The sequence below is a fragment of the Geotrypetes seraphini genome, chromosome 2 (genome assembly GCF_902459505.1).
Source record: "Geotrypetes seraphini chromosome 2, aGeoSer1.1, whole genome shotgun sequence".
In the NCBI taxonomy this organism is placed as follows: domain Eukaryota; kingdom Metazoa; phylum Chordata; class Amphibia; order Gymnophiona; family Dermophiidae; genus Geotrypetes; species Geotrypetes seraphini.
The window spans coordinates 508,424,587-508,451,902 of NC_047085.1; the positions used below are offsets into that span (position 1 = coordinate 508,424,587).

General features: G+C 44.7%; 1 protein-coding gene across 2 annotated transcripts; it reads left to right on the forward strand.

Moving 5' to 3' along the window:
* The first annotated feature begins 326 nt into the window (after positions 1-326).
* On the forward strand, positions 327-26,635 carry LOC117354613 (oocyte zinc finger protein XlCOF6-like). Of its 2 annotated transcripts, XM_033932409.1 has the most exons (5): positions 327-620; positions 1,017-1,143; positions 21,830-21,949; positions 23,675-23,923; positions 24,167-26,635. In XM_033932409.1, exons 1-5 carry the CDS (start codon positions 597-599, stop codon positions 25,570-25,572), a joined length of 1,926 nt encoding a protein of 641 aa, XP_033788300.1. In that variant the 5' UTR covers positions 327-596; the 3' UTR covers positions 25,573-26,635. The 2 variants fall into 2 exon arrangements, with proteins under 2 accessions (XP_033788300.1, XP_033788299.1); XM_033932408.1 differs by having other exon boundaries at positions 328-620; positions 23,675-26,635.
* The last annotated feature ends 681 nt before the right edge of the window (positions 26,636-27,316 follow it).

Sequence of the window (27,316 nt, forward strand, 5' to 3'; positions counted from 1 at the left end):
AGAAAGTGACCAAAGCCTTTGAGTTCACCTGAGGGGAAACTGCTGCCCACTTCCTGCCACTATGATTGCTTCTGTATCTGCTTCCCGCCCATCTGCCCATCCATGTCCAGCCCTGGCTCCTCCTCCCACCCTAGCTATGAGCAGCAGGACCTGAGAGTGATGCCTTCTTTTCTCCCCTCCTCCAATCAGGGATAGAGGGCGGACCCTGCAGCCATTTTCCCGCCCATCTGCCCAGTAACATGCTCAGCCCTGGCTATGAGTAGCAGAAGGAGGAGCTGAGAGTGACGCCTTCTTTTTTCCTCTCCCCCAACCAGAGCTAGAGGGCGTCCCATTGTATGCCTCACCGCCCAGGGACCATTCTGACCAATCAGCACTGAAAGGGATTCGAGACCCGTGCGTCATTCAGCCCTCAGTGAGAAGATCCGCCTCTCCGTTGTGACGTCATCGGTCTGCGCCAAACAGGAAATCTCTTGTTTCCTACTTCCTTTGTTTCTCTTGTTTGCAGATAAACCGGAAATCTCCAGCTCCATATCTCCGTTTCTGACCTTCTCTCCAGCGCTGCAAGAGGCCAGAAAAAGAGCCTCCAGGTCAGGCAAATGCCTGCAAGAGCTTCTGCGCAGGTAGGAGACTGGCCCTAACATCCTGCCCCTGCTGCACTTTTCTCATCTGGGATCCTAAGCAGTCCTGGGGCTGGACACTGGCACTTTGGGCCTCTTGTCTAGTTGCTCTGCTCCTTTTCTGGGACACAAATCTCTCTTCAAATAAATATGACCCTTCTCTGAGCCTGTGTTATGTGACACTGAATTATATACTCACAAAAATATGTCCCTCTGCTCTGCTGAGCCCCAGTACTGGGTGATGTGAACTATAACCCCATTGTGGGACTGTGGCTTCTGCAATTCTAAATTATATGCATTCAGCAAACTTTTCCCTACCCCAATGGGCACCAGCACTGGGAGATCTGATGGTCTAAGCAATGCTGAAGATTCTGAGTGTGTTTCCGCTTTGTATTTCAGATGCCGGTAAAGTTTGAGGACATCGCTGTCTCTTTCTCCCAGGAGGAGTGGGAGTATTTAAATGAAGAGCAGAAGGAGCTCTACAGGGAGGTGATGGAGGAGAATTATCAGACCCTGATCTCACTGGGTAAGTGAAGATATTACTTTTTTAAAAATCAGTATTGAGACATCATTATAAAGCCAAAAAGATGAAAAAAATCACACAGCAATACAATTTGTTATGGTAATGCTCAAAAATTATGTTATGTAGACAGTCTCCCTTCATAAATTGGCACCTATCAATCACAGGTGCTTAAACTGCATAAATAATGGAAATACTTTCAAGCCCAACTTTATCCATATTCACAGATAATGCTATGTTAATCATTTTTTTCTGTTTTACTTTTCAGAATCTTAAAGGCAGTGATTCCTATTTTAAATTTGATTCTTTCGGTTATGGGCAGCCAGTCGCCTATTGGCTTCTAATATCAAAAAGCATAGCACACATAATATGATTTATCATATCTCCGATAGTGAGGGGAACATCTTGTCCTCATCAAAGTTTATTGGAGAGGCTTGTTTAGCCTATTATGAAAGGGTGTATAGGGCAGAGGACACAACGACATCCGAGCTTGAGATGAGACTGTTTTTTAGCTCAGATTCCCTTACCGACTATAATGGAAGGGAAACACTCACAGCTCTCTCTCCCGATTACACAACTAGAGGGAGATTAAGTCAGAGAGCCTTCATGTAGGCATCTCTCCAGAATTGGATGGCTTTACTAATGGCCCTTACAAGAGCTTATAGCCCCTTTACTAATCAAGGCGTTCAATCGCTTGAGGACAGCTTCAGTATTACCTGCCACCAGCCATTGGGCAGCAGTGACACTAATCCTTAAACTGGGTTGGGTTTGTCATATGGGCAGACTTTACCTACATACACTATCCTCACCTGATATGAGGACTTTCAGAGCCCTGGCCTAGGCCTGAATTGGAAGTATCACGAGGTCTATTTCCTTGCAGATAAGCAGACCAGAACTGAACACAATACTCCAGGTGAGGGCGCACCATGGAGCGATACAGAAGCATTATAACATTCTTAGTCTTGTAACCATCTCTTTTTTTAATAATTCCTAGCATCTTGTTTGCTTTTTTGGCCGCTGCCACACATTGGGCAGAAGATTTCACCGTATTGTATACGATTACACCCAGATCCTTTCTTGGGCGCTAGTCCCCAAGGTGGACCCTAGCATCTGGTAACTGTGATTCGGATTATTCTTCCCAATGTGCATCACTTTGCATTTGTTCACATTAAATTTCATCTGCCACTTGAACTCCTGGTCTTCCATTTTCCTAAGGTCTGCCTGCAATTTTTCACAATCTGCATGCGTTTAACAACTTTGAACAGTTTAGTGTCATCTGTAAATGTAATCACCTCACTTGTTGTTCCAGTTTCCAGATCATTTATAAATAAGTTAAATAAATAGCACCGGTCTCCGTACCAACCCCTGCGGCACTCCACTGTTACTCTCCTCCATTGAGAAAAATTACCAATTAACCAATTTCTAATCCACAACTGAACTTTGCACCTATCCCATGACTTTTTAATTTTCTCAGGAGCCTCTCATGAGGAACTTTGTCAAAAGCTTTCTGAAAATCTAGATACACTACATCAACCGGCTCACCTTTATCCACATGTTTATTTACATCTTCACAGAAGTCAAGCAAGTTGGTGAGACAAGATAATAATAATAATAACAGCTTATATACCGCAATACTGTGAAGTTCTATGTGGTTTACAAAGATTAAGCAAAGGTACAAATTGATTGACTTTAAGAGGGGAGGAAGAAAGAGGGTTAATAGGACAGGAAATCAATTTTTGAGGAGAGAGTGATCAATAGAACAAGTTAATCGCTATAGAGGGGAGAGAGAAGAGAGGATCAGATCTCCTTCGGCTGAACCTATGCTGACTCTGTCTCACTCAAGTCAGGCTTACCCGCCTTTAATTTCCCGGATCTTTAAGTCTGTCCCCATAAGCCTTATCATGAAGACCACACACCATTTTAGTAGCCTTCCTCTGGACCAATTCCATCCTTTTTATATCTTTTTGAAGGTGTGGCCTGCAGAATTGTACACAATATTCTAAATGAGGTCTCACCCCAGAGTCTTATACAGAGGCATCAATACCTCTGTTTTCCTACTGGCCAATGCAATCTAGCATCCTTCTAGCTTTTGCTGTCACCTTTTCAACCTGTTTGGCCACCTTAAGATCATCACATACAATCACATACAAGTCCCGCTCTTCTGTTATTCACATAAGTTCTTTACCCCCTAAACACCACTGAAACGGGAAAACAGAGGCCTTGGTGGAATATAATTTTATCATCTAAATGTTGTGGTGACCCCAAAAGTAACATTTTAAAGGTCAGTGATGAAGTCTTGGCAGCAATCACGATGCCAGGCTGAATGGATCTTTGAATGAAGGGCTGGACTAAAATGATCATCAAATCTACTTTGCTAAATCCTACTAAAATAAACACTTCACCTCTGATTTCACTTTGCTTCTTTTTATTTGTTATTTTAATGCTCAATACCCAGTGTTTGTATTCGGTATTCAACCAAATAGTTTTCATTATTTGTATTCTACCGAATATTAAAATATGTTTTTCACTGCAACTCTAAATGTACAATTTTAACAAAATAAATCCAAGCAACATTTCTAACATGAGCTTGCAAGCAAAGAATGAAATCAACACAAATTCCCAGAATTTTGGACTTACTCCAGAACAGATCACCGTTAAAAAATATTATTTGAGGTGGTCGGTACATTTAAATCACTCTTATAACCTATTCACCAACACCTACTGGAACAAATATCTCAAATGGAGTGACGGATTAAAAGTCAAGATATTTCAGTCTACACCTAGGGCTCCTTTTACTAAGCTGTGTTAGCGTTTTTAGCGCACGCTAAACCTGCACTACGTGGCTAGAACTAATGCCAGATCAATGCTGGCATTAGCGTCTAGCGCGTGCAGGAATTGTTCAATCGATTTGTAAGCTAAGAATCTATACAGCTCTGCTTATTCAACCAGTAACCCTAAGAACTATATAGCTTTCCAATTCTTTCTTTATGTAAGATTGTATTGTTGACTTTGATTGTAACCTCTTCTCTGATTATCCAGCGCTTCTTGCTGTAAACCACCTCGAACTTCCATGACTTTGGCAGTATATAAGAATAAAATTATTATTATTAGTGCGCTATTCTGCACATTAATGCCCTAACGCAGCTCAGTAAAAGGAGCCCCTAGTTCTGGGTAAATCTTTATACTCCTATTAGAATTAGAATCAGAAAATAATATTAAATATTGAACTAGGCCAGTTACTGGGCAGACTTGCACGGTCTGTGTCTGTGTATAGCCGTTTGGTGGAGGATGGGCAGGGGAGGGCTTCAATGGCTGGGAGGGTGTAGATGGGCTGGAGTAAGTCTTAACAGAGATTTCGGCAGTTGGAACCCAAGCACAGTACTGGGTAAAGCTTTGGATTCTTGCCCAGAAATAGCTAAGAAGAAAAAATTAAAAAATTTAAATTGAATCAGGTTGGGCAGACTGGATGGACCATTCGGGTCTTTATCTGCCGTCATCTACTATGTTACTATGTTACTAAAGTGAAGGTGGTGGACTTCATGCGTCATCTAGATTGGTTTTTAGATTGTGGTGGGGAGAAGCATGTTGTCATGGTATATATGGGTACCAGTGACATAGGAAAATGTGGGAGCAGCGGCGCCCAGAGTGATTTGCGCCCCTCCCCTGCTCTCTTCTTCACCTTCTAACCCCATCTGCTCCTCCTCCCCCTCCTTCCGTGCACACTCGCACCCCTTTCCTGCAGGGTGATTGGCGCCCCCTCCCCTGCTCTCTTCTCCACCCTCCCATCCCATCTGCTCCTTCCCCTCCTGCTGGTTGCACATGCACTCCTTCCCTCACATCTTGTTAACGTTCGGGTTGTGAGCAGCAAACCCAAGCTGCTGCTCACACCAGCGTTGGCTCTTCCTCTGATGTCACACTGAACATTAAAGAAATACGGGGGAATTGAAGGGGCACGCACAGTAGTGGGGGTGTGGGAGAGGCAGAGAGGGAAATGGGTGCTAGCGCCCCTATCAAAATGGCAACCGGGGCAAGTCCCCTCCCCCCCATTATCATGTCACAGTGTAGGAGGGATGTTCTGGAAACCAAATTTAGGTTCTTAGTTAGAAAGCTCACATCCTGAACCTGGAGGGAAAGGCAGAGCTTCGGAGTCTCAATGCGTGGTTGAAGCAATGGTTCAGGGAGGAGGGATTTAGATTTGTTAGGAACTGGGTGATCTTGTGGGGAAGGGGGAGTCTATTCTGCCAAAGATGGGCTCCACCTTAACCAGACTGAAGCCAGGCTGCTGCCATCAACATTTAAAGAGGAGATAGAACAGCTTTTAAATGAGAAACTGGGGGAAGGCCTACTGTCACGCAAAAGTTTGTTGTTCCGAACAAGATATCTTTAAAAGATATCACCAGAAGAGGGAAGACAGGGCATCCTGTTAGCGAGGTTGTAATAGAAACCACAGCAGACCAGGTGACCTTAAATATAGAGTGGACTGATTTTAAAGATTGCAGATTATCCATGTCAACTGCTGAGCAAGTTGTAAATGGAAATGACATTTTTTGAAATGTTTGTAAGCAAATGCCAGAAGTCTAAGAAATAAGATAGGAGAGTTAGAATATATTGCATAGAATGAAAAGGATAGATATGATAGGTATCTCTGAAACTTGGTAGAGGGAAGATAACCAATGGGACACTGAGATAATAGGGTACACATTATATCACTGTGATAGGGTGGATCATATTATTGGAGCTATAGCATTATATGTTAAAGAAGACCTTGAATCATATAGAATATAAATTTTACATGACAATACACTCCTTTGAATCTCTATGAGAAAAAGATAGTGATAGCAGTGTAGAACCATCCGCCTGGCCAGGATGAACAGACAGATGCAGAAATGTTATCAGAAATTAGGGAGGCTGAAAATGGGTAAATTGGGAAAATCTCTCTTCTATATCTATATCTTTGTTGAATCAAGATATCAAGCTTTTTGCGGCCATTATGGCTGCGCGTCTTGGCCAGGTTTTGCCCCTTCTGGTTCATCCGGATCAAGCAGGTTTTGTCCCGGGCCGGTATTCCTCTGCTAATGTCTTACGAGCACTTTCTGTGTTGCAGAACCCTGCGCTGTTACGGGAGCATCTGGGTCAGGAGAATGCCCTTATTGTTAGTCTTGATGCTGAAAAGGCATTTGATAAGGTTCTCTGGGATTACTTGTTTTGGGTTCTGCCACAGGTGGGTATTATGGGGGGTTTTCTGGCCGGGATCCGCTCGCTTTATGAGCAGCCGACTGCTCAGATTTTGGTGAATGGGACACTCACCTCCTCTTTTTCCTTGGCTCGGGGTACTCATCAGGGCTGTCCGCTCTCCCCTATGCTGTTTGTGTTGGCCCTTGAACCTTTAGCAGCTAAGATCCGACACCTCCGGGATCTTCGGGGTATACAGTTGGGGTCGCAGGAATTTAAAATCAACCTATTTGCAGATGATATGCTTATCTTCTTAGGTGATGCAGTTACGGGAGTGCCTGTGTTAATTAAGCTTATCCAACAATTTGGTGCGTTTTCCGGTCTACGAATTAACTTTGATAAATCGTAGGCTTTAGCGGTCCACTCGCACTGTGCGGCGCATCACGATCCTACATTTCCATTAAAATGGTCTGGGAGCCCGCTTAAATACCTGGGGGTTTATCTACATGCGGACCCTCGGGTGGTTTACAGGAAAAACGTAGTGTATAAATTGGACGCGATTCGAGTGCTATGTAGAAGGTGGATGGACTTCCCGATTTCTTTTCTCGGTCATGTTGCTCTTATTAAGATGGTCCTCTTGCCGAAGTTGCTCTATCCTCTGCACATGCCGCCCCTGTGGGTTACCTCTAGGGATATACGGGTGTACAAAGGTATTGTTTCTTCTTTCATATGGCGATCCCGGCGGGCGCGAATTGGCTATCTTAAGCTTGTTAGGGAGCGGTCCCAGGGGGGTGTAAATCTTCCAGACCTTCGTCTTTATAACGTGGCGGCTCTACTTCGCTGGGTACATGAAGTTTACTCGGGTGCGACCAAGTTTGCCCCGATGGGGTTCTGGTCCCTGTTGGCGGCTCCGGTGTCGGTGTTTAATGTCTTGAGATCTGGGGCCGGCTCTTGTGGGATCTTTTTAAGGCAGAGAACGATCCTCAAGATGATTCTGATGTTACGTTCTGGGAGGCTAGTAAGGCAGTCATGCGGAGAAAAATCATAGAATTTGTGGCCTGTAAACAGAAGAACAAGATAGGGCGCTGTTGGAGTTGGCCCATCAGTTATAGACTGTTCGGGGGGAGATGGCAAAGCGGGGGACTGATGCAATCTGTCGCCAATACACAGATACAAGAAGGCAGATTACATGCTACTAGTCCAGAGGGCCCTTGGAGATATCCAGTTCTACAAATATCAACTGCATAGATGGAGTAATAAAGTGGGAAAGCTGTTGGCGTCTTTGAAGCAGAGAGAACATAAGTGTCTTATTACAAATATAAAGGCACCCAATGGGTCGGTGGTGTCCACAGTGAAGGACGTTCAACAGAATTTTGTTAATTTTTACCAAGCATTATACAATAAAGGACATTGTGATGTAGATATGCAATCTTTTTTTCAAGTGCTCTAACTCCCCACCATGAGTCAGGAACAGAGGGATCTGTTGCATGCTCCTATGCAAGGGCTAGAAATCCAAAGGGCAATTAAAGCTCTGAAACTTGCTAAAGCACCTGGGCCAGATGGTCTATAAGAATTTGTGTACCAAAGTGGTAGGACCCTTCCAGGCTCTCTATAATGCCCTCTGATCCCGTAGGATATCTCATCACAGGCTTACTTATGCCACTTGTGATTCTACCCAAACCAGCTGGGCTCCTATCGTCCTATATCTTTGTTAAATCATGACGTCAAAATGCTATTTTGGCTGCCATGTTGGGTAATGTCTTGCCGCCTTTGGTTCACTCGGATCAAGACGGTTTTGTGCCCGGGAGCTACCCTTCTGTTAATGTTCTTCGTGCCCTCTCAGTGTTAACAACATCCTGGGTTACTGAGCAAATGCACCTCTAAGTCAAGACTTACAGGTTCCAGATAGCAATCATTGCTCCTCTAAACCTCCCCCTCCCAGATTTAAAACTCCCTTGCTGTACTGTAAATTCTTTATTAATCTTCTCTTTAAAATCCTTCTAATGATAAATCTGTCATCTTTCATTCTACATGAATAATTTATCATCCACCCAGCAAAGGGACTGAATGACTTATCTTAAATAGCCCCACGGGACCTGTTTCGCCTTACAGTGGCTTTCTCAAGGGTTCAATACTGACACTGCATCTATTTTTGGCTGCCTCACTCCCGATTGAGGCTGGGTGCTCAGAGGCAATGACTTTCTCTAGTTTTTTTAGTTATTGCCTGTGAGCACCCAGCCTCAATCAAGAGTGAGGCAGCCAAAAATAGATGCAGCACCACCATTGAACCCGATCACCTACTTGAGGACTGCAGGGGATGTTTACATTCTGTAACTATCATTTATGCTATTTTTTTGAATTGTATGCGCTGTTCTCTCGCGCAGTGTGAAATGTATTGTTCCTTTTTGGGGGGACGGGCACCGATGGCACCAGTGATCTGCTTTCCAGCTCCCATTAGGCCGCTGGATAGCTTTCAGCGTCTTTGGGGTGTGGAAAGGTAATGGAGTGCGGGAAGGGATGGGGGAGGAGGAATGTGGGGAAGGGGGTTTGCGATTTGCTGGTTGTGTTTTCCAGAGTGCATACAGGGTGTATTTTATGTTGTGGTCATGGGCTTACATTGGTGTGTTTTCTGTGGAGCTTTTTTTCCTTGGGTAGGGGCTGGGCACCTGGGGGACTTCTTGGTCTTGCTGTTGTGATGTATTGTGTATTGCAGGGCAGTGAGTGGTAAGACATTCAGGATTTTATCTTAGAACTAGTCTTTAAGCCCGTTACATTAACAGGTGCTAGAATAGATGTCTGTCTGTCTGTGTTTCTTTATCTCTCTCTCCTTGGCCGCTGTCTGTATCCTTCTGTCTCCCCCTCCCCCCCGAGCAAAGCTGTCTGCCCCCAGCACCCACCTCCCCCCCAAATGTCTCTCCATGGCCCTCTTCTGTCTTCCCACCCAGAGCAAAGCTGTCTGTCCCCAGCACACCTCCCCCCAAAGCAGCCCACTTTCCCTATCTCTCCATGGCCCCTTCTGTCTCCCCCCAGCACACCCCTCCCCCCAAAGCAGCCCCCTTTCCCTCTCCCTGTCTCTCCATGGCCCCTTCTGTCTTCCCCCCAGAGCAAAGCTGTTTGCCCCAAGCACACCCCTCCCCCTAAAGCAGCCCCCTTTCCCTCTCCCGCTGACTCTCTCTCTGGCCCCCTTTCTTTGTCTGTCTTTCTGTTCCTCTCCCTGCCCCTGTGTCTTTCTTTCTTTCTTTCTGTCTCCCTCCCTCCCGCTGTCTGTCTGTCATTTTTCCCCATTTCCCTATGCAGCAGCATTTCCATCCCACTTCCCTATGCAGCAGCAACAGCATTTCCCTCCTATCCCCCCCTTTCCTGTGCAGAAGCAGTAGCAGAATTTTCCCCCACCCCCCTTTCCCTTCTCTTCCCTGCTCCATTCTGCCCCTCCCCCTTCTTTTACTGCCGTTGTCCTGCTCGATCTGGCCTGCTCCTGACCCTCTCACCGCCGACAAACCTCGGGGCTCCAGCCACATAGGCAGCACTTTAAACACGCTGCTTCGCGGCCTTCTACTGCCGATTTCCTCTGCCGCGTCTGTTTCCGATGATGTCATCAGAGATGCGGCAGAGGAAATCGGTAGTAAAAGGGCGCGAAGCAGCGTGTTTATAGTGCTGCCTACACCGCTGGAGCCGGGAGGTTTGTGGAGGGTCAACGGCCGGAGCGGGGCTGCTGTCCACCACTCGGTTGCTGCCACTGGTGCTGCCTACGCCGCTGGAGCCGGGAGGTTAGGAGAGAGAGAGAGAGAGAGCACAGTCGTGCGCCTTCAGGCCCCGCATGCGCCGTGAGGTTAGAAGCACACCTCAGGACGCCACACCGCACAAATTTTTGAGAGCGCATGCGCACTCTAGCATTTTATTATATATGATGTGTGTGGCATCACCTTCCCAATTTAACGAACAAAGATCCTTAGGTTAAAGTATTGTGGGGCAGACCTGGCAAGAGACCCGACGTACCCGAGAGGAACATACCAAATTTCAGAAAGGATGAGTGGGTCAGATTTTATTTACATCATCGCCTCATAAACGGGCAGGGGTTGCATTGTTGGTGCAGAAGGGGGTTCCCAGAGAAAGTGGAACAACTAGTTGCTGATGTCTCTGGTAGATATCTTTTTTTGTCAGGTTACTTTGTCTGGACAGGTGTTTAATCTCCTGATCACATATGCACCTAATCATAAATTTTTTTTTTTTCATTGGCTCAGCTTGGCCTTAGAGAACAGTCACATCCATTGAAAGTTTTGGGTGATTTTAATCAAGTGATGGACCCAGACGCAGACAGAACAGGGCCGGGGCCTTCAAAGCCGGTTAATCAAATTAGTGGACTCCCCTATTTGTGTGACACCCTGGATTTGATTGATCCCTGGCGCCTTCTACACTAATGAGAGAGACTTTACACATCAATCTCGCGCACTCCAAACCCTTTCTAGAATCAATGATATCTTGACTTCTACATATTTTCCTTCTATTCATACTACTGAGATTGGCCCTCTCTCGGTGTCGGATCATTGTCTTATATGGATAGATGTTCTTCAGGGAGAATCTTCTTACTCTCAGGGTGGGTGGCATTTTTCCTCCTATTTGGTTGATAACCCTGACTTTGTTAAGTATATTAAGGGAAAATGGGAGGATTATCTTAAATTTAATGCACAACATTGGGAGACGCCACTCCTGTTTTGGGAGGCTGTAAAGTCAGTCCTTTGTGGAGATATTATTTCTTATGTGGTGGTGCATAGAAAGCGCATAGCTCAGGGAATCATAAGGCTAGAAAAGGAATGCATTGCCTTGAAGAAACAACTTATTAACCAGACCACGGATTCCTCCTGGGAGTCGCTTATGTCAGATCAGGTGCCCTTAATACACTAGAAACAGAAAAGGGCTGGGGCCCATCCAGTCTGCCCACACCAATGACCCACCCCTACCTTCCTCTGTGAAGAGATCCTATGTGCCAATCCCATTTTTTCTTAAAATCTGGCACACTGCTGGCCTCAACTACCTGCAGTGGAAGATCATTCCAGCGATCAATCACTCTTTCGGTGAAGAAATATTTTCTGGTGTCACCATGAAATTTCCCACCCTTGAGTTTCAGTGGATGCCCTCTCGTTGCCGTGGGCCCCCTGAGAAAAAAGAGATCTTCTTCCACCCCGATACGGCCCGTGACATATTTGAACGTCTCAATCAAGTCTCCCCTCTCCCTGCGTTCCTCAAGTGAGTATAGCTGCAGCTTTTCCAGCCGTTTCTCATACGGGAGATCCTTGAGTCCTGAGACCATCCGGGTGGCCATTCGCTCGACCAACTCAACTCTCAGCACATCTTTGCGGTAATGTGGCCTCCAGAATTGTACACAGTATTCCAGATGGGGTCTCACCATGGATCTGTACAATGGCATTATGACCTCGGGCTTACGGCTGACGAAACCTCTGCGGATACAACCTATGATTTGTCTAGCCTTGGATGAAGCTTTCTCCACTTGATTGGTAGTCTTCATGTCTTCACTAATGATTACCCCCAAGTCATGTTCTGCTACAGTCCTTGCTAGGGTCTCTTCATTTAGGGAGTAAGTCTGGCATGGATTTTTGCTGCCAAGGTGCATGACCTTGCATTTTTTGGCATTGAAACTTAGTTGCCAAGTCCTGGACCATTGTTCCAGTAGGAGTAGGTCGTGCGTCATACTGTCGGGCATTGAGCTTATGTTAGGCACTTGCTTTGGTCTGTTGTGTTCTGGCCTACTACGTTGCATAGTTTGGCGTCATCGGCGAATAACGTAATTTTGCCTCGAAGCCCCTTAGCCAAATATCTTATAAAGATGTTGAAAAGGATCGGGCCCAGTACTGAGCCCTGCGGCACTCCGCTGATCACCTCCGCTGCTTTGGAGGGGGTGCTGTTTACCACCACCTTCTGAATTCTGCCTCTGAGTCAGTCCTTAACCCATGTAGTTAACGTGTCACCTAATCCCATCAAACTCATCTTGCTCAGTAACCTGTGGTGTGGGACGCTATCAAATGCTTTACTGAAGTCCAGGTACACAATATCTAGGGACTCCCCTACATCCAGCTTTCTTGTAACCCAGTCAAAGAAGCTGATCAGATTGGACTAGAAGGACCTTCCCTTTGTAAATCCATGTTGATGGGGATCTCGTAGATTCTCCTCGTTCAGGATCGTATCCAATTGGCACTTGATTAGAGTCTCCATAAGTTTGCACACTATTGATATGAGACTCACCGGTCTATAGTTTGCAGCCTCCGTCCTGCATCCTTTTTTGTGGAGTGGAATGATATTAGCTGTTTTCCAGTCATAGAAACATAGAAATAGATGGCAGATAAGGGCCACGGCCCATCCAGTCTGCCCACCCTAATGACCCTCCCCTACCTTTCTCTGTGAAGAGATCCCACGTGACGATCCCATTTTGTCTTAAAATCAGGCCTTGAGCATGCGTACATGCTCAAGGCCCAGCACAGGAAGCAGATTTTCGGGCACCGGCACCAACGCATAGGACATGCTGGTGCCGGTGCCGATGCGGAGGCTACATTGGAAGTAAGAAGAGGGTTCGGGTGGGTTGGGGGATCTCAGGTTGCGGCGGGGGGTGCCCGATGGCGGCAGGGGGTGCCGGATCGCGGGGGGGGGGGGCGCTCGTACAGCAAGGCAAGCTCGGTTTACGAGGCACCAAGTTTGCGAATGTTTTGCTCGTCTTGCAAAACACTCGCAAACCGGTGCACTCGTAAACCGAGGTACCACTGTATCTTCTTCCACCTCGATACGGCCCGTGAGATATTTGAACGTCTCGATCATGTCTCCCCTCTCTCTGCGTTCCTCGAGTGGGTATAGCCGCAACTTATCCAGCCGTTCCTCGTACGAGAGGTCCTTGAGTCCCGAGACCATCCAGGTGGCCATTCGCTGGACCGACTCCAATCTCAGCACATCTTTGCAGTAATGAGGCCTCCAGAATTGTACACAGTATTCCAGATGGGGTCTCACCATGGATCTATACAAAGGCATAATGACTTCAGGCTTACGGCTGACGAAACCCTTACGTATACACCCTATGATTTGTCTAGCCTTAGATGAAGCCTGATCCACTTGATTGGCAGTCTTCATGTCTTCACTGATGATCACCCCTAAGTCCCATTCTGCTACAGTCCTTGCTAGGATTTCGCCATTAAGGGTGTAAGTTTTGCATGGATTTTGGCTGCCAAGGTGCATGACTTTGTATTTTTTGGCATTGAAACCTAGTTGCCAGATCCTAGACCAGCGCTCCAGTAGGAGTAGGTCATGCGTCATATTGTTAGACATTGAGTTTTTGACCGTTGCGCTCCTGTCTACTACATTGCATAGTTTGGTGTCATCTGCGAATAACGTTATTTTACCTCGAAGCCCCTCAGCCAAGTCTCTTATAAAGATGTTGAACAGGATCGGGCCCAAGACCGAGCCCTGCGGCACTCCACTGATCACCTCCGTCGTTTCAGAGGGGGTGCCGTCCAACGGAACTCTTCCTATACTTAGGGAAAGATTGAAGAGCGCGGACAATGGTTCTGCCAAGATGTCACTTAACTCCTTGAGCACCCTGGGGTGCAGTTTGTCCGGTCCCATAGCTTTGTTAACCTTGAGATTTGATAGTTCGTAGTGGACGCTGCTGGCCGTAAACTCGAAGTTTCGAAACGGGTCTTCCAAGCTTTCCCTTGTCTGCAGCTGAGGGCCAGATCCTGGCGCCTCGCAAGTGAAGACTGAGCAAATGTATTCATTTAAAAGTTTGGCTTTGTCGGAGTCCGATTCTACATAGTTCCCGTTGGGTTTCCTAAGGCGTACTATCCCATCTGTGTTCCTGTTTCTGTCACTAATATACCCGAAGAAGGATTTATCGCCTTTCTTGATGTTCTTCACTAGATTCTCCTCCATTCAGAACCTGGCCTCTCTGACTGCTGTTTTGACTGCTTTTGTCTTGGCCAGATAGTCTTCCCTAGATTCCTGCCTCCCTGAGATGAACGCTCTCTTCTTCTTTTTTATGAGATCTGAGATCTCCACAGAGAACCATTGTGGTTTATTGTTTCTCTGTCGTTTACTTACTGATTTTATATAGCAGTTGGTTGCTTCGTGCATGATTGCTTTCAGAGTTGACCACATTTCCTCTACATCATCTGTTTCTGCCTGGTTCTGCAGTGCTTGATTGATGAAATCTCCCATGCTGTCAAAGTTTGTGTCCCTGAAGTTGAGGACCTTGGTCAATGTGTTTGATTTAGTCAAACGTTTCCTGAAGATGTTGTCACTGGAGGCCAACGTGTCGCCTACTGAGACCCCTGTGGCGCTTTCTCCATTGGTAAGTATCAGGTCCAGTATCGCCTGATCCCTGGTTGGTTCTGATACCATTTGCCTGAGTCTTGCTCCCTTCATAGAAGTTAACAGCCTTCTGCTGCTGCTGGTCGTAGAGGAAAGTGTGTTCCAATCCACATCAGGCATATTGAAGTCTCCTACCAATACTATGTCCCCATGTAAGGTGATGTTCTCTATGTCTTCGATTAATTCTATAGCCAGGTCATCCTGTTGTCTTGGAGGTTTGTATACTATGCCAAGGTACAGGCATTTGTCGTTCCCCCTGGCCAAATTCACCCAGAGGGATTCCCCGGTGTACTTGATATCTGCAATTCTGGTAACTCTAATGTCATCTTTAGTGTAAAGTGCTACCCCTCATCCCATTTTGCCCTCTCGGTCTCAACGGAGTAAGTTGTCCACAAGAGGACAAAAAAATCTTTGTATTACACCAGGTTTCATTACTATAAATACGGGAATAAACCTGGCAGATTGTTGGCCGCTTTAACTAAACCTAGACGGTCTAACAGATATATTCCCTTCCTGAAACTCAAAGATGGCACGATTGTGAACACCACTGCTGAGATAGTGGATCTTCCATGGAGGGCAATGGGGGCCCGGATGTGGAAGACTATTCCTCGGCTGTCCTCTCCGATGCGCTTTCAGTTAAATAAGCCCATTCAGGGGAAGGAACACCAGTTAGCAGTCAAACAACTAAAGAATCGTTCTGCCCTGGGTGCAGATGGATTTTCATCCGAATTTTATAAATTATTGTTCTCCCATATTTGTGGCCCTTTGGAGGCTTATTATACTGCAGCCTTGTCCAGGTGTAGATTCTCGGAGGGTGAAAACTTGGCCTATATCACATTAATTCCAAAGCCGGGCAAGCCGGATAACGAGATTGAATCCTACTGCCCAATCTCACTCATCAATGTAGATATAAAAATTTTAGATAAAGTACTGGCCAACCGATTAGCATCGTTATTACCCTAATTGTGTCCGAACAGGTGGGTTTTGTACAACAGGGACATTCGGTGTTGAATGTTCGCAGATTGTTATCAGCTAGGCATATAACTTGCACTCAAGGGATTCTCGTAAGCCTTGATGCTGCCAAACATTTCGACCAGGTCAATTGGGGGTACTTGTTCCATGTCTTCACATATATGGGCATTACTGGTTGGTTTCAGGAGGTGGTGCGTTTATTATACACTGACCCCACAGCTTTCATTTTGGTAAATGGTACAAGGACCTCGTCACTCCCCATAGTAAGGAGGACGAGGCAAGGCAGCCCACTTTCGCCCCTATTGGTCCTTATTTAGACCCATTCTTGCGAACTCTTAAGAAGGATGATGATTTGCGGGGTCTTCCAGAGGGTACTTCCCAGTTGCGTGTTCTGGCATTTGCAGATGATATGTTGTTGATGATTGCAGACCCCCAGGTATCTTTATCTCGGGCTCTGGAACTCTTGGATGAGTATAGTATGTATTCAGGTCTGGCTTTAAACTCACAAAAATCTATGTTATTGCCCTTATCCCTGGATATACCCCATAATTGGAGGGGAGACTCCATTGCGGTGGGTGTCTGATTCCCTGACCTATTTAGATATAAAGATTCCATCAGACCTTAAACAATTATACCACCTGAATGTCGGACCACTCATGACATCTACTAAGCAGAAACTGTACCTTTGGAGGGTTTTCCCTCTATCATTAATGGGAAAAATTGCATTGTATAATATGGTGTTGGTGCCTCAGTGACTATATGTATTTCAGATGATTCCAGTTTTGCTTTCTGTTCAACATGACAAAGAATTGGGGGAGAAGTTTGAGTTCCTATTTATGGAATGAGAAACGAGCCAGATTACCCTTGTCTGCACTGATGAGGCCTAAGGTCTGGGATGGTTTGGAATTGTTTTCCCAGGCTTGTCAAATGAGACATTTAAATGACTGGTTCAGGGATACGCATCATTTTTCATCAACTTTATCTGAACTTACTCTTTGTGAACCTTACCACTTCAGCTACCTTCTACATACCAGGCGTCTCCCTGTGCAGCCACCTCATATGGGAGACATTTTGCTCAAGCCCCTGCGCCGGGTATGGCGGAGCCTATACAAAACTCTACGGATTCCACACACCACCACGCCATTTCGGGATAATAGTGACTTTCCACCTGGAACATCTCAGTTCCCCTCCTCGGTGTTGTGGACCACTAATACGCAATACATTTTCCAGGTTGTCACATCTACTGGCTCTTAGATAAGTTTGACACATTACAATCTGAACTACATTGGACAGCTAAGGATTGATTCTCCTACACTCAGATGTTCTCTTATGTGAGGTCAATACCTCGGGACAGTCTTACTGACAAGAGAAGGGAGTCTCTCTTGGAGGCCCTATGTTTGTCTGCACAGACTCAGATCCCATTAAGGTTTCATCATAGGTTCCTTCAAGAGAGTATGGGGGAACTTCCTTACGATATCTATGCAGCTAAGTGGATTTACCTTATGTGGTCCCAGGTCCCAGAATCAAGACCGGACTTCAATGCACTTCTCGCCTTACATCGTAGGTCACTTTGATTTAAATGAATTACAAATTTCTGCTACGCCTTTATAGATCCCCGGTATATATGCGTAGAGGCAAGATATGTAGCACTGACCAATGCCTCAAATTAGAGAATGACACGGGGAAAAAATCTGTCCCCGTCACTGCACCGTCCCCGGCCCACCATCCTCTTCACCGCCCCGTCACCGCCGTTCCCTTCACCGCCCTGTCCCGCCATCCCTTTCACCGCCCCATCACCGCCACTGCCATCCCATTCACCCCCGTCATGGTCCCCGCAGCATCCATATAAGCCTTAGTACTGTAATATTTAGCTTATTCCTTTATTATAAATCAAAGTTCCTGCTGCTGAACTAGAGAAAGAGATGTTCAGCTGGCAGGGCTTTGTTTATAAATTTTTATCAACACAACTAATATACTATTTTATCCTAAAGCAAAAAATAAATAAATAGAATTTTTTTTTCCTACCTTTGTTGTCTGGTTTCTGCTTTCCACATCTTCTCATTCAATTCCTTCCATCCACTGTGTGTCTTCTCTCTGCGTCTTCCATTTGCTGTTACTGTGCCTCTCCCTTCACCCCTCCCCCCCCCCCAATTGGTCTAGGACCCATCTTCTTCCCTCCGCTCCCACATAGTCTGGCATCTGTCTTCTTCCCTTCCAGCGTCTTCTCCCCACTCTGCCTTCCACATTTCCCTTCAGGGTCTGTTCCTCTCTACCCTCTTTCAATGTCTGTTCTATTCCTTTCCACCACTACCCTTCCCTCCCTCCTTTACCATCTGTTCCTTTCTACCACCTTTCTTTCATATCTTCTATTAGTCCCCCCACCATCACTAGCAGTCTCTCTTCTCCCTTACCATGAGCAAATAGAACTTCTGAAAATTGTATTGCTGAGGCATTATTTCTAGTACGCCTTTTTTTCCAGATGGATAATGACATCAATTTTATAATTCTTACTGTCTGCTCTGATTTCATTCACAATTTGGTTTGTGTTGTGGCTGAGGATTCCATGAGGCATTTAACCTTTTCCTGTCTCTTGAACTGTGATTTCAAGTTGATTCCTTCAATAATGGAGTCTCACGGCAGTAGCAGTTGTCTATTTTGGACTCTTTTGACATTGTTTAAGGGATTTCTTGTACATTTGGTGCTGGTCTTCTTTGATGAGGTCACTTCAGAATCTATTTCCAAGGAAGAGAAACTTTTTCCCTTTCACTCCCTCCTTCCTTGTGTGAGCCGGGAACACGCGATCCCCGCAGCCCCCACCCGCCCACCCGCACGCCGGCTTGATCGTTTAACCAGCTTCCTCTCTTCACCTCACCTTAGTTTGCTGGCTTTCTTTTTCGGCAACCGGCACGCTTTCAAAGAGCCGCGCATGCGCAGCTGCTCAAAGTTCAATCTTTTGCTCTGCTGCAATTTCCTGTTTCCGGTTGGGTCAGAGCAGAAGATTGAATACTGAGCAGCCGCGCATGCGCGGCTCTTTGAAAGTGTGCCTGTCGCCGAAAAAGAAAGCCGGCAAACTAAGGTGAGGTGGAAAGAGGAAGCTGGTTAAACGATCGATCGATTGGGTGGGACCGTGCAATCCTTGATGCCTCACTGCGGAGACAAGACCATTCACCGCTCCACGGGGCAGTGAATGGCCTTGTCCCCATCCCCGCAGAGGCTGCTATTTTTCATTCCCTGTTTTGGCGGGTTACCCGCAGCTAAATGCGGGTGATCGCCACCGTGTCATTCTCTACCTCAAATGTTAGCAACCTAAGGCTACATCAATTCTTGTCCTGCCCCTTGGTGCAAATATTTTGGAACTGGGTCCACCAACATATTTCCAATATGTGGCATTACACGTACATTCCTTGTCCTGCAATGTTATTTACGTTGATGTTTCTTCCACGTACATCCCCGAAGGGCTTTCGGGGCTTTTTGGAGAGAGCTATTTTGTTGGGAAAGAAAACCATTTTACATTGTTGTATACAACAAGAGCCGACGAAGCTAACACATTGGTGTACTCTCATGATACAGCAAGCCTCCATGGAACGCCTTTTTTGTACAACTTTGCATACCAAACCAGGACATTTGTTTTGTAATATTTGGGAGCCTTTTTGGCTCACATTGACTGCCAAGTCTCGTAGCCACCTGTTGAACCCATGATATTGTTGGCACTCTGGACTATGGAATATTTTTGTTGTACCGTGAAACTTGGTGGGAAGGTGGGTGGGATTTGTGTGGTAGGCATGGGGGGGGGGGGCGGGAGGGGCTGGCTTTGTTCATGTTTATTGTGTACTACATAAGAAATATTTGTTACAATGTTTTTTGAAAATTTATCAATAAAAATATATTTTAAAAAATCCTAAGAGAGACTCAAAAGGCTACACTATTGCCTAAAGTGACTTTGCTGAAAAAGCAGAGTACTGAACTAAAAAGGTAAAAGAGGAGGACAATGAAATAACCTACTGAAGCCCATGTTATTACTTGACGGAGCCTCCAATAGATGCACAATGCCAGGCAGAGCTCTGGGTTTCTGGCCCAGAAATATCTAAGAAAAAGAACAATATAAATTAAAGCATTAAATTATGGAGAGTTTATGTTTGGGCAGACTGCGTGGACCGTCATTTACTATGTTATTACCTTTTCCCACGTTTGAAAGCCAACAGGTAAGTTATTCCCATGAAGGTTTTCTTTCCCTTAGCAGATCTTCACTCAGCACTCAGATGAACGTCATCAGTGATATTGGAGGAGTGTGTGGTGCGGTGGTTGAAGCTACAGCCTCAGCACCCTGGGGCTGTGGGTTCAAACCCCACGCTGCTCCTTGTGGCCCTGGGCAAGTCACTTAATCCTCCATAGCCCCAGGTACGTTAGATAGATTGTGAGCCCATCGGGACAGATAGGGAAAATGCTTGAGTACCTGACTGTAAAACCGCTTAGAAAACCTTGATAGGCGGTATATAAAAATCCTAATAAAAAGAAAAAAAAAAACCCAACCATATTGGGGATAGGATATGGGTTGCAAAACTATCAAGAAATACCCAGATTTAGAATTGAAAAGAAATCCTAATGCTTTGCTTTAAGGTGATCTCTGAAACGGCTGATTTTTTTAATTTTTTTATTCAATTTTTTAGCCCATCCTCCCAAAGGAGCCCAGAACGGGTTACAAAGTATATCCATAATAATCGATAAAGGACAGAGATGACAATAATAGACAAGACAGTAATTTACAATATAGATATGACAATAAAACGTGCCCTAAGCAGCATCTGGTGAGATTAGGTGGCGTAAGTGTGTTGACTGATTGGCATTTCTGGGTGAATGATTTTAAGGCGCTGGGTTAGTAAAGAGGAAGGTTTTCACGGCCTTCCTGAAGTTCCAGAGTCCATCTAGTGATCTAACAGATGTTCTGTCTTGGATTCATTTAACTGTAACTTATTCCCGGTCATCCAGGTCTTTATTTCAGTTAAACAAGATTGGAAGTTATAGATTTGTGTGTCTCGGTGACGGCCTAGGGGAAGATAGAGTTGTAGGTCATCAGCGAAAGAGTGGATTCTGATTCGGTGTGTTTCTGCTATGTCCAGTACTGGTTTGACATAGCGGTTGAAGAGGAGAGGTGATAGTAAGGCTCCCTGAGGCACTCCATAGTGGAGTGGTTTGGGTTCAGATATGGATTTTCCTAGTAGAACTCTGCGATCTGTTGGTCAGGAATGAAGAGAACCATTGAAGTGCGTTGTCATGGATTCCAATGGACTTTAGCCTGGACAAGAGGAGAGAGTGGTCAGTGGTGTCGAAGGAGGCACTGAGGTCTAATAGTACCAGCAATGAGTCATTTCCGTCGTCTAGGATTTTCCAGGAGTCATCTAGTATGTCCAAAAGCATTGTTTCTGTGCTCTGGGGTTTCCTGAAGCCCGATTGGAAGTTGGAGAGTGTGACGGAAAGAGTTTTCTGCGACATAGGAAATTCATTTTCTCTTCCTGCTCGCTCTTTGTGTTCATATTAGTCTGAACATTATCTGGGCATTTATTTCATCTTATTCCAGATGTTCTGAATTAGATGGAGACCTGCTTGTTATATAAAGGATAAGGAAGCTCACACATATTGAAATAAGCCTGATCTCAATATACAAGATGATGAGTAAAGAGGGTTTATGTGATTTTACTGAGATTTGCAGGGTCTAAAAATTTGAGTATTTTTGTTTTTTGAAATTGGTGAAATTCTTTATGCTGGAAATTGTGTTAAGTCTTGAATTTCAGGGAATCCAACAATACAGCACTTTTCTGTTATTTGCGGGGTTTCCGTTCCAGGAACCCCCATGAATGTCGAAAAACCGTGAATATGGTTTTTAGGCAGGGGAGGCAGGAGAGGGCAGCCGGAGTACCGACGAATGAAGAAAATCACTCGCCGTATGTTCCGACCGCCTCGTCCTGTACTAAAGTTGGGCCTCACCAATCAGGAGCTGGGTGTCAAAGGAAGAGGCAGTTGGAGCATACGGCGGGTGATTTCCTTAATTCACCGGCACTCCGGCTGCCCTCTCCTGCCTCCCTTTCGCGGTCAGGAAATACCGCGAATGACCGTGGACCGTGAATTCGCAGGGGAGTACTGTATATACTTTTGAGAGACCTAAATCAAAATGTTCTTTCCCCAGGAACAGGCAGTCTTCCCGTCACTCCTGATATTATATCCCACATTGAACTGGGGGAAGAGCCGTACATTAGGGAAGATCCAGGATCAGAGGAAAGAGAACCTGGGAGAAGCAGCTGCTCAGGTGAGGGACGGGGTAAAACTGCTGAGATGAAGGGGGGAGTTGTTCCAAACCTGGCTCATCTTTATCGGAACATGCGAGAAATACTCAGGTCTTTATATATGGGGCGAAGATCTGTTTTATGTGAAAATATCTTTTGACTATTATATTTTTCAATCCATAAATCACATATTACATTACATGCTGCAAACCCCTCCCACAAAACCCACATTAATGGCAACAAACTGTGTATTCTACAAGTGATGCTATTTCCCCTTTACCAACCAACTAACAAAACTAGGGTCACCTGTGTTGTTCCTTCACGGTTCCTACTTCTAGTACAGAAAACTGAAAGAAGACAGTCGCACTCTCCAACCCCCTCCCACAGGAGGGACAGGAGAAACAGCCTCTCACTGCTGGTAGGGCTTCTGCCGGGTTTTTGCATGTATTAAAAAAAAAAAAAAGCCTCCCGACAGCGCCCCCTCCACAAATACCCCAAAAATGCCAGGAGGGATGCCCACTCCCTCCTGCCACCCAGATGCACTGGGAAGGGGCCTAAGGCCCGCATTGCACAGGAGCAGGTCAGAGGAGCAGGAGGGTCTGACTGGGCACTCCTTCTGCTTCCGACTTAAAGGCGTGGGGAGGCCGACAGGAGGGAGAGGGGCATCCCTCCTGCCATATCTAAGTTCGGCGGGGAGTTCAGCAGGAGGGGAACCAATGGCAGGAGGGAGTGGCATCCCTCCTGCCATATTTAAGATTGGCGGTTGCGGGAGACATCTGGCAGAAGGGAGTGGGCATCCCTCCTGCCATATTCACACAATGGGGGGAGCGTGCATCCCTCCTGCCACTTTTTTGGGTTCAGGGAGGGAGGGGGCCGTTTTGTCTGGGGTGGGGGGTGCTGTTATTTCTTTTTCATTGGGCAGATATTTTGCATGTGTAATATACGCAAGATATTTGTGCCTTTGCAAAAAAAAAACAAAAAAAACCCCGAAACCCCCCCCCAAAAAAACCCCCAGGCAGACCTGTCGGTAACGCAGTTACCAACAGGTGTAAAGCAGTCGAGTTTTTAGGATCGTAAAACCCAATAGAAAATAGCCAAGGAATGTAAGTGAATCAATCGCTTGGCTATTTTGGTTGGGGTTTTACTAATTTGCATAGCTGGATTGGAAAATGGGCGATCGAGGGGGAAGCACGTGGTGGACCGTTTTGTGAATTGGGTCGGTTAGCAGCGATCATCGGGTTTAGTGACAATTGATGACTTTAGTGAATCGGGGCAAAAGACAGGTATTAGGAGAGAGAACTTGCCTGGGCAAAACGCCTTTGGTCAGGCAGGTAAAACTCTCTGCAGAATGGAGTTTAACAGTGATTAAGTACTTTTTCAATAGTAAGCTTGAGAGGAAGCTAAAACATCTAATTCTTGCTAAAGTTTAGTTGGAAAATAAGCTCAGCTAAGCTAACTAGTTGCAGCTGTTTCTGCCGTCTTTTATCTAAGTTTCCTACCTCAAGCATCCTCACAGTTAAGCACCTGTGGGTCAAATACCTTTATATGGTTCATCCAGTGTCTCTGAGGAACAACAACAGCTCTCTGATCATCCTCCACGTTTCCTGTGGAAGGTTCCGGTTGGGTCTTCAGCCCAGTCTAGTTCTTCTACTGCATGTCCTTATCATGTGTTTGATTAACTAGGTATCTCTTAAAAACCACTACTGTCTTCTGACACATGATTAATACCTTCTGTTTATATCCAACAGATCATCAGATCACACAAGAAAGGAAGAGAGAAAAGAAGCAAGGAGAAGATCCTGTAGAAATAGTCCAAAGACAATCAGGAAACGTCTGTAAGAATATTTCCCAGGGAATTGAGAGGATTAACACAAAGAATTATAAGCAGGAATCAAAGGAGCATGAAGACCCTACAGGAGACTCAAGGGATGGAGACCTAACAGGGAGACCCTTCCAAATTAATAGTAGTGATAAAGTGACTTCTGAAGTCCACCATGGTAAGAGAAAAGGAAAAACACACCACAAAGAATTTACATGTATTAAATATAAGAGGAACTTTCCCTTGATTTCAGAACTCCAAAGGTACAAAAACAATCATAAAAATGAGAAACCAGATACATTCACTGAGTGTAATAAAAGTTACACTCAACTTTCAGGTCTAAAAATTCACCAACAGACCAACACAGCAGTCAAACCATTTACATGTACTGAGTGTACTAAAAGCTTCACTTGGCTGTCAGAGCTAAAAATTCACCAGATGATCCATACTGGAGAAAAACCATTTACATGTACCGAGTGTAAAAGAAGCTTCTATCGGCTTTTAGAGCTAAAAATTCACCAGAGGATCCATACAGGAGAAAAACCATTTTCATGTACTGAGTGTAATAAAAGCTTCCCTTGCCTTTCAGAGCTAAAAATTCACCAGAGGATTCATACTGGAGACAAACCATATACATGTACCGAGTGTAATAAAAGCTTCAATCAGCTTTCAAATCTAAAACGTCATGAAATGATTCACAAGGGAAACAAACCATTTACATGTACTGAGTGTAATAAAAGCTTCCCTTGGCTTTCAGAGCTAAAAATTCACCAGAGGATCCATACTGGAGAAAAACCATTTACATGTACCGAGTGTAATAAAAGCTTCACTCAGCTTTCAAATCTAAAACGTCATGAAATGATTCACAAGGGCAACAAACCATTTACATGTACTGAGTGTAATAAAAGCTTCCCTTGGCTTTCAGAGCTAAAAATTCACCAGAGGATCCATACTGGAGAAAAACCATTTACATGTACCGAGTGTAATAAAAGCTTCACTCAGCTTTCAAATCTAAAACGTCATCAAATGATTCACACAGGAAACAAACCATTTACATGTCCTGAATGTAATAAAAGCTTCCCTTGCTTTTCAGAGCTAAAAATTCACCAGAGGATCCATACTGGAGAAAAACCATTTACGTGTACCGAGTGTAATAAAAGCTTCAATCGGCTTTCAGAGCTAAAAATTCACCAGAGGATCCATACAGGAGAAAAACCATTTACATGTACCGAATGTAATAAAAGTTTCACTCGGTTTGCAGAGCTAAAACGTCATCAAATGATTCACACAGGAAACAAACCATATACATGTACTGAGTGTAATAAAAGCTTCACACAGCTTTCACATCTAAAAAGTCATCAAATAATCCACACAGGGTACAAACCATATACATGTACTGTGTGTAATAGAAACTTCATTTGGCTTTCAGAACTAAAAAGGCACCAGAGGAGCCACACTGGAGACAAACTATTTAAATGTACCGAGTGTAATAAAAGCTTCACTCGGCTTTCAGTGCTAAAAAAGCACCAGAGAATCCATACAGGAGAAAAACCATTTACATGTAACGAGTGTAATAAAAGCTTCACTCAGCTTTCACATCTAAAACGCCATCAAATGATTCACACGGGAAACAAACCATTTACATGTACTGAGTGTAATAAAAGTTTCACTCTGCATTCACATCTAAAACGCCATCAAATGATTCACACGGGTAACAAACCATTTACATGTACTGAGTGTAAGAAAATCTTCACTTGTTTTTTAGAGCTAAAAAGTCACCAGAGGATCCACACGGAAGACAAACCATATAGACTTGCTGAGAGCTAAATTCTATGTATAGCACCTAGAAAATCAGCGCTGAAAAATGAGCTATTCTATAAGCTTAAATTTAGACATGGTTTATAAAATAGCATTTACACCTGGGAACTGCGCCAACGAAAAGATGGTGTAAGTGCCTATGACTAAATTTAAATGATGGTTAAATCTTCCAGAAAAGGAATTGAAACCCACCCAGCTATAGTTGATATTGAAGCCTTAAGGTCTCCTCCCTTAAACTTTTTTTCTCTGATTTGCAATCTGAAATTTGTACTATTGTGTCCAAAGCTAAGAGGTAGAGAGTGACATGGGGACGGGTACCTGCCTTTAACCACGGGGTGGGGGATGGGCACTGACTGTGTCCCCATGTCATTTTCTAGGCCTTAAACAGGCTTTTTCAAGTAGATGGAACAGCATCTATAAAATGCTAGTATCAATAAGTAAACATAAGGATAGCTTTACTGGGTCAGACCAATGATCCATCAAGCCCAGTAGCCCGTTCTCATGGTGGCCAATCCAGGTCCCTAGTACCTGGTCAAAACCCAAAGAGTAGCAATATTCCATGCTATCGATCCAGGGTAAGCAGGGGCTTCCCAGATTATGGATTTAACAGATTATGGACTTTTCCTCCAGGAATTTGTCCAAACCTTTTTTTTTTCCTCTCAATACATTTTTATTAATATATTCCAAAAATAGCAAGCATATGGTCCTCATAAGACTGCTACAACAAAGTTGAAATCACACATCCAGCTGTTCTATATAATACAGAGAAGCCTCTCTCTCTATGTTCTCCATTAAGATCAATTACATGAACCAACTGAGAACTGAATTGCCCAAACTTTTTTTTTAAACCAGCTACGCTATCCGCTTTTACCTCAGGCAATGCATTCCAGAGCTTAACTATTCTCTGAGTGAAAAAATATTTCCTCCTATTGGTTTTAAAAGAATTTCCCTGCAATTTCATCGAGTGTCCCCTAGTCTTTGTAATTTATGACAAATTGAAAATCTTAACACATCTTGTACAACTGGTAAATGAATTCAGTGATTAAATAAACTGCTTTTGGATTGAAATGAACTACTGTTAAATGGCATCATTTGTGTTTTGTCTGCCTTTGATGTGCCATCGAGAGTCTTGTGTGCTGATCAGATTCATACCACCTGCAATGTCCTTCCATCACGTGCTCAGTTGATCAGCATCTTACTGTTACTGCAACAGACTCATAGAAACATGATGGCAGATAAAGGCCAAATGGCCCATCTAGTCTGCCCATTATCTCTCTAAGAGTTCCCATGTGACTATTCCACACCTTCTTAAATTCAGACACAGTCTCTGTCTCCACCACTTCTACCGGGAGACTGTTCCACACATCTACCACCCTTTCTGTAAAAAAGTATTTCCTTAGATTATTCCGGAGCCTATCACCTCTTAACTTCATACTGTACCCTCTCATTACAGAGTTTCCTTTCAAATGAAAGAGACTCGACTCATACGCATTTATATTAAGTAGATATTTAAAAAGCTCTATCCTATCTCCCCTCTCCCGCCTTTTCTCCAAAGCAGGGATCTCAAAGTCCCTCCTTCAGGATTTCCCCAATGAATATCCATTGAAAGCAGTGCATGCACATAGATCTCATGCATATTCATTGGGGAAATTCTAAAAACCCTACTGGATTGCAGCCCTCAAGGAGGGACTTTGAGACCCCTGCTCTAAAATATACTTATTGAGATCTTTAAGTCTGTCCCCATATGCCTTAT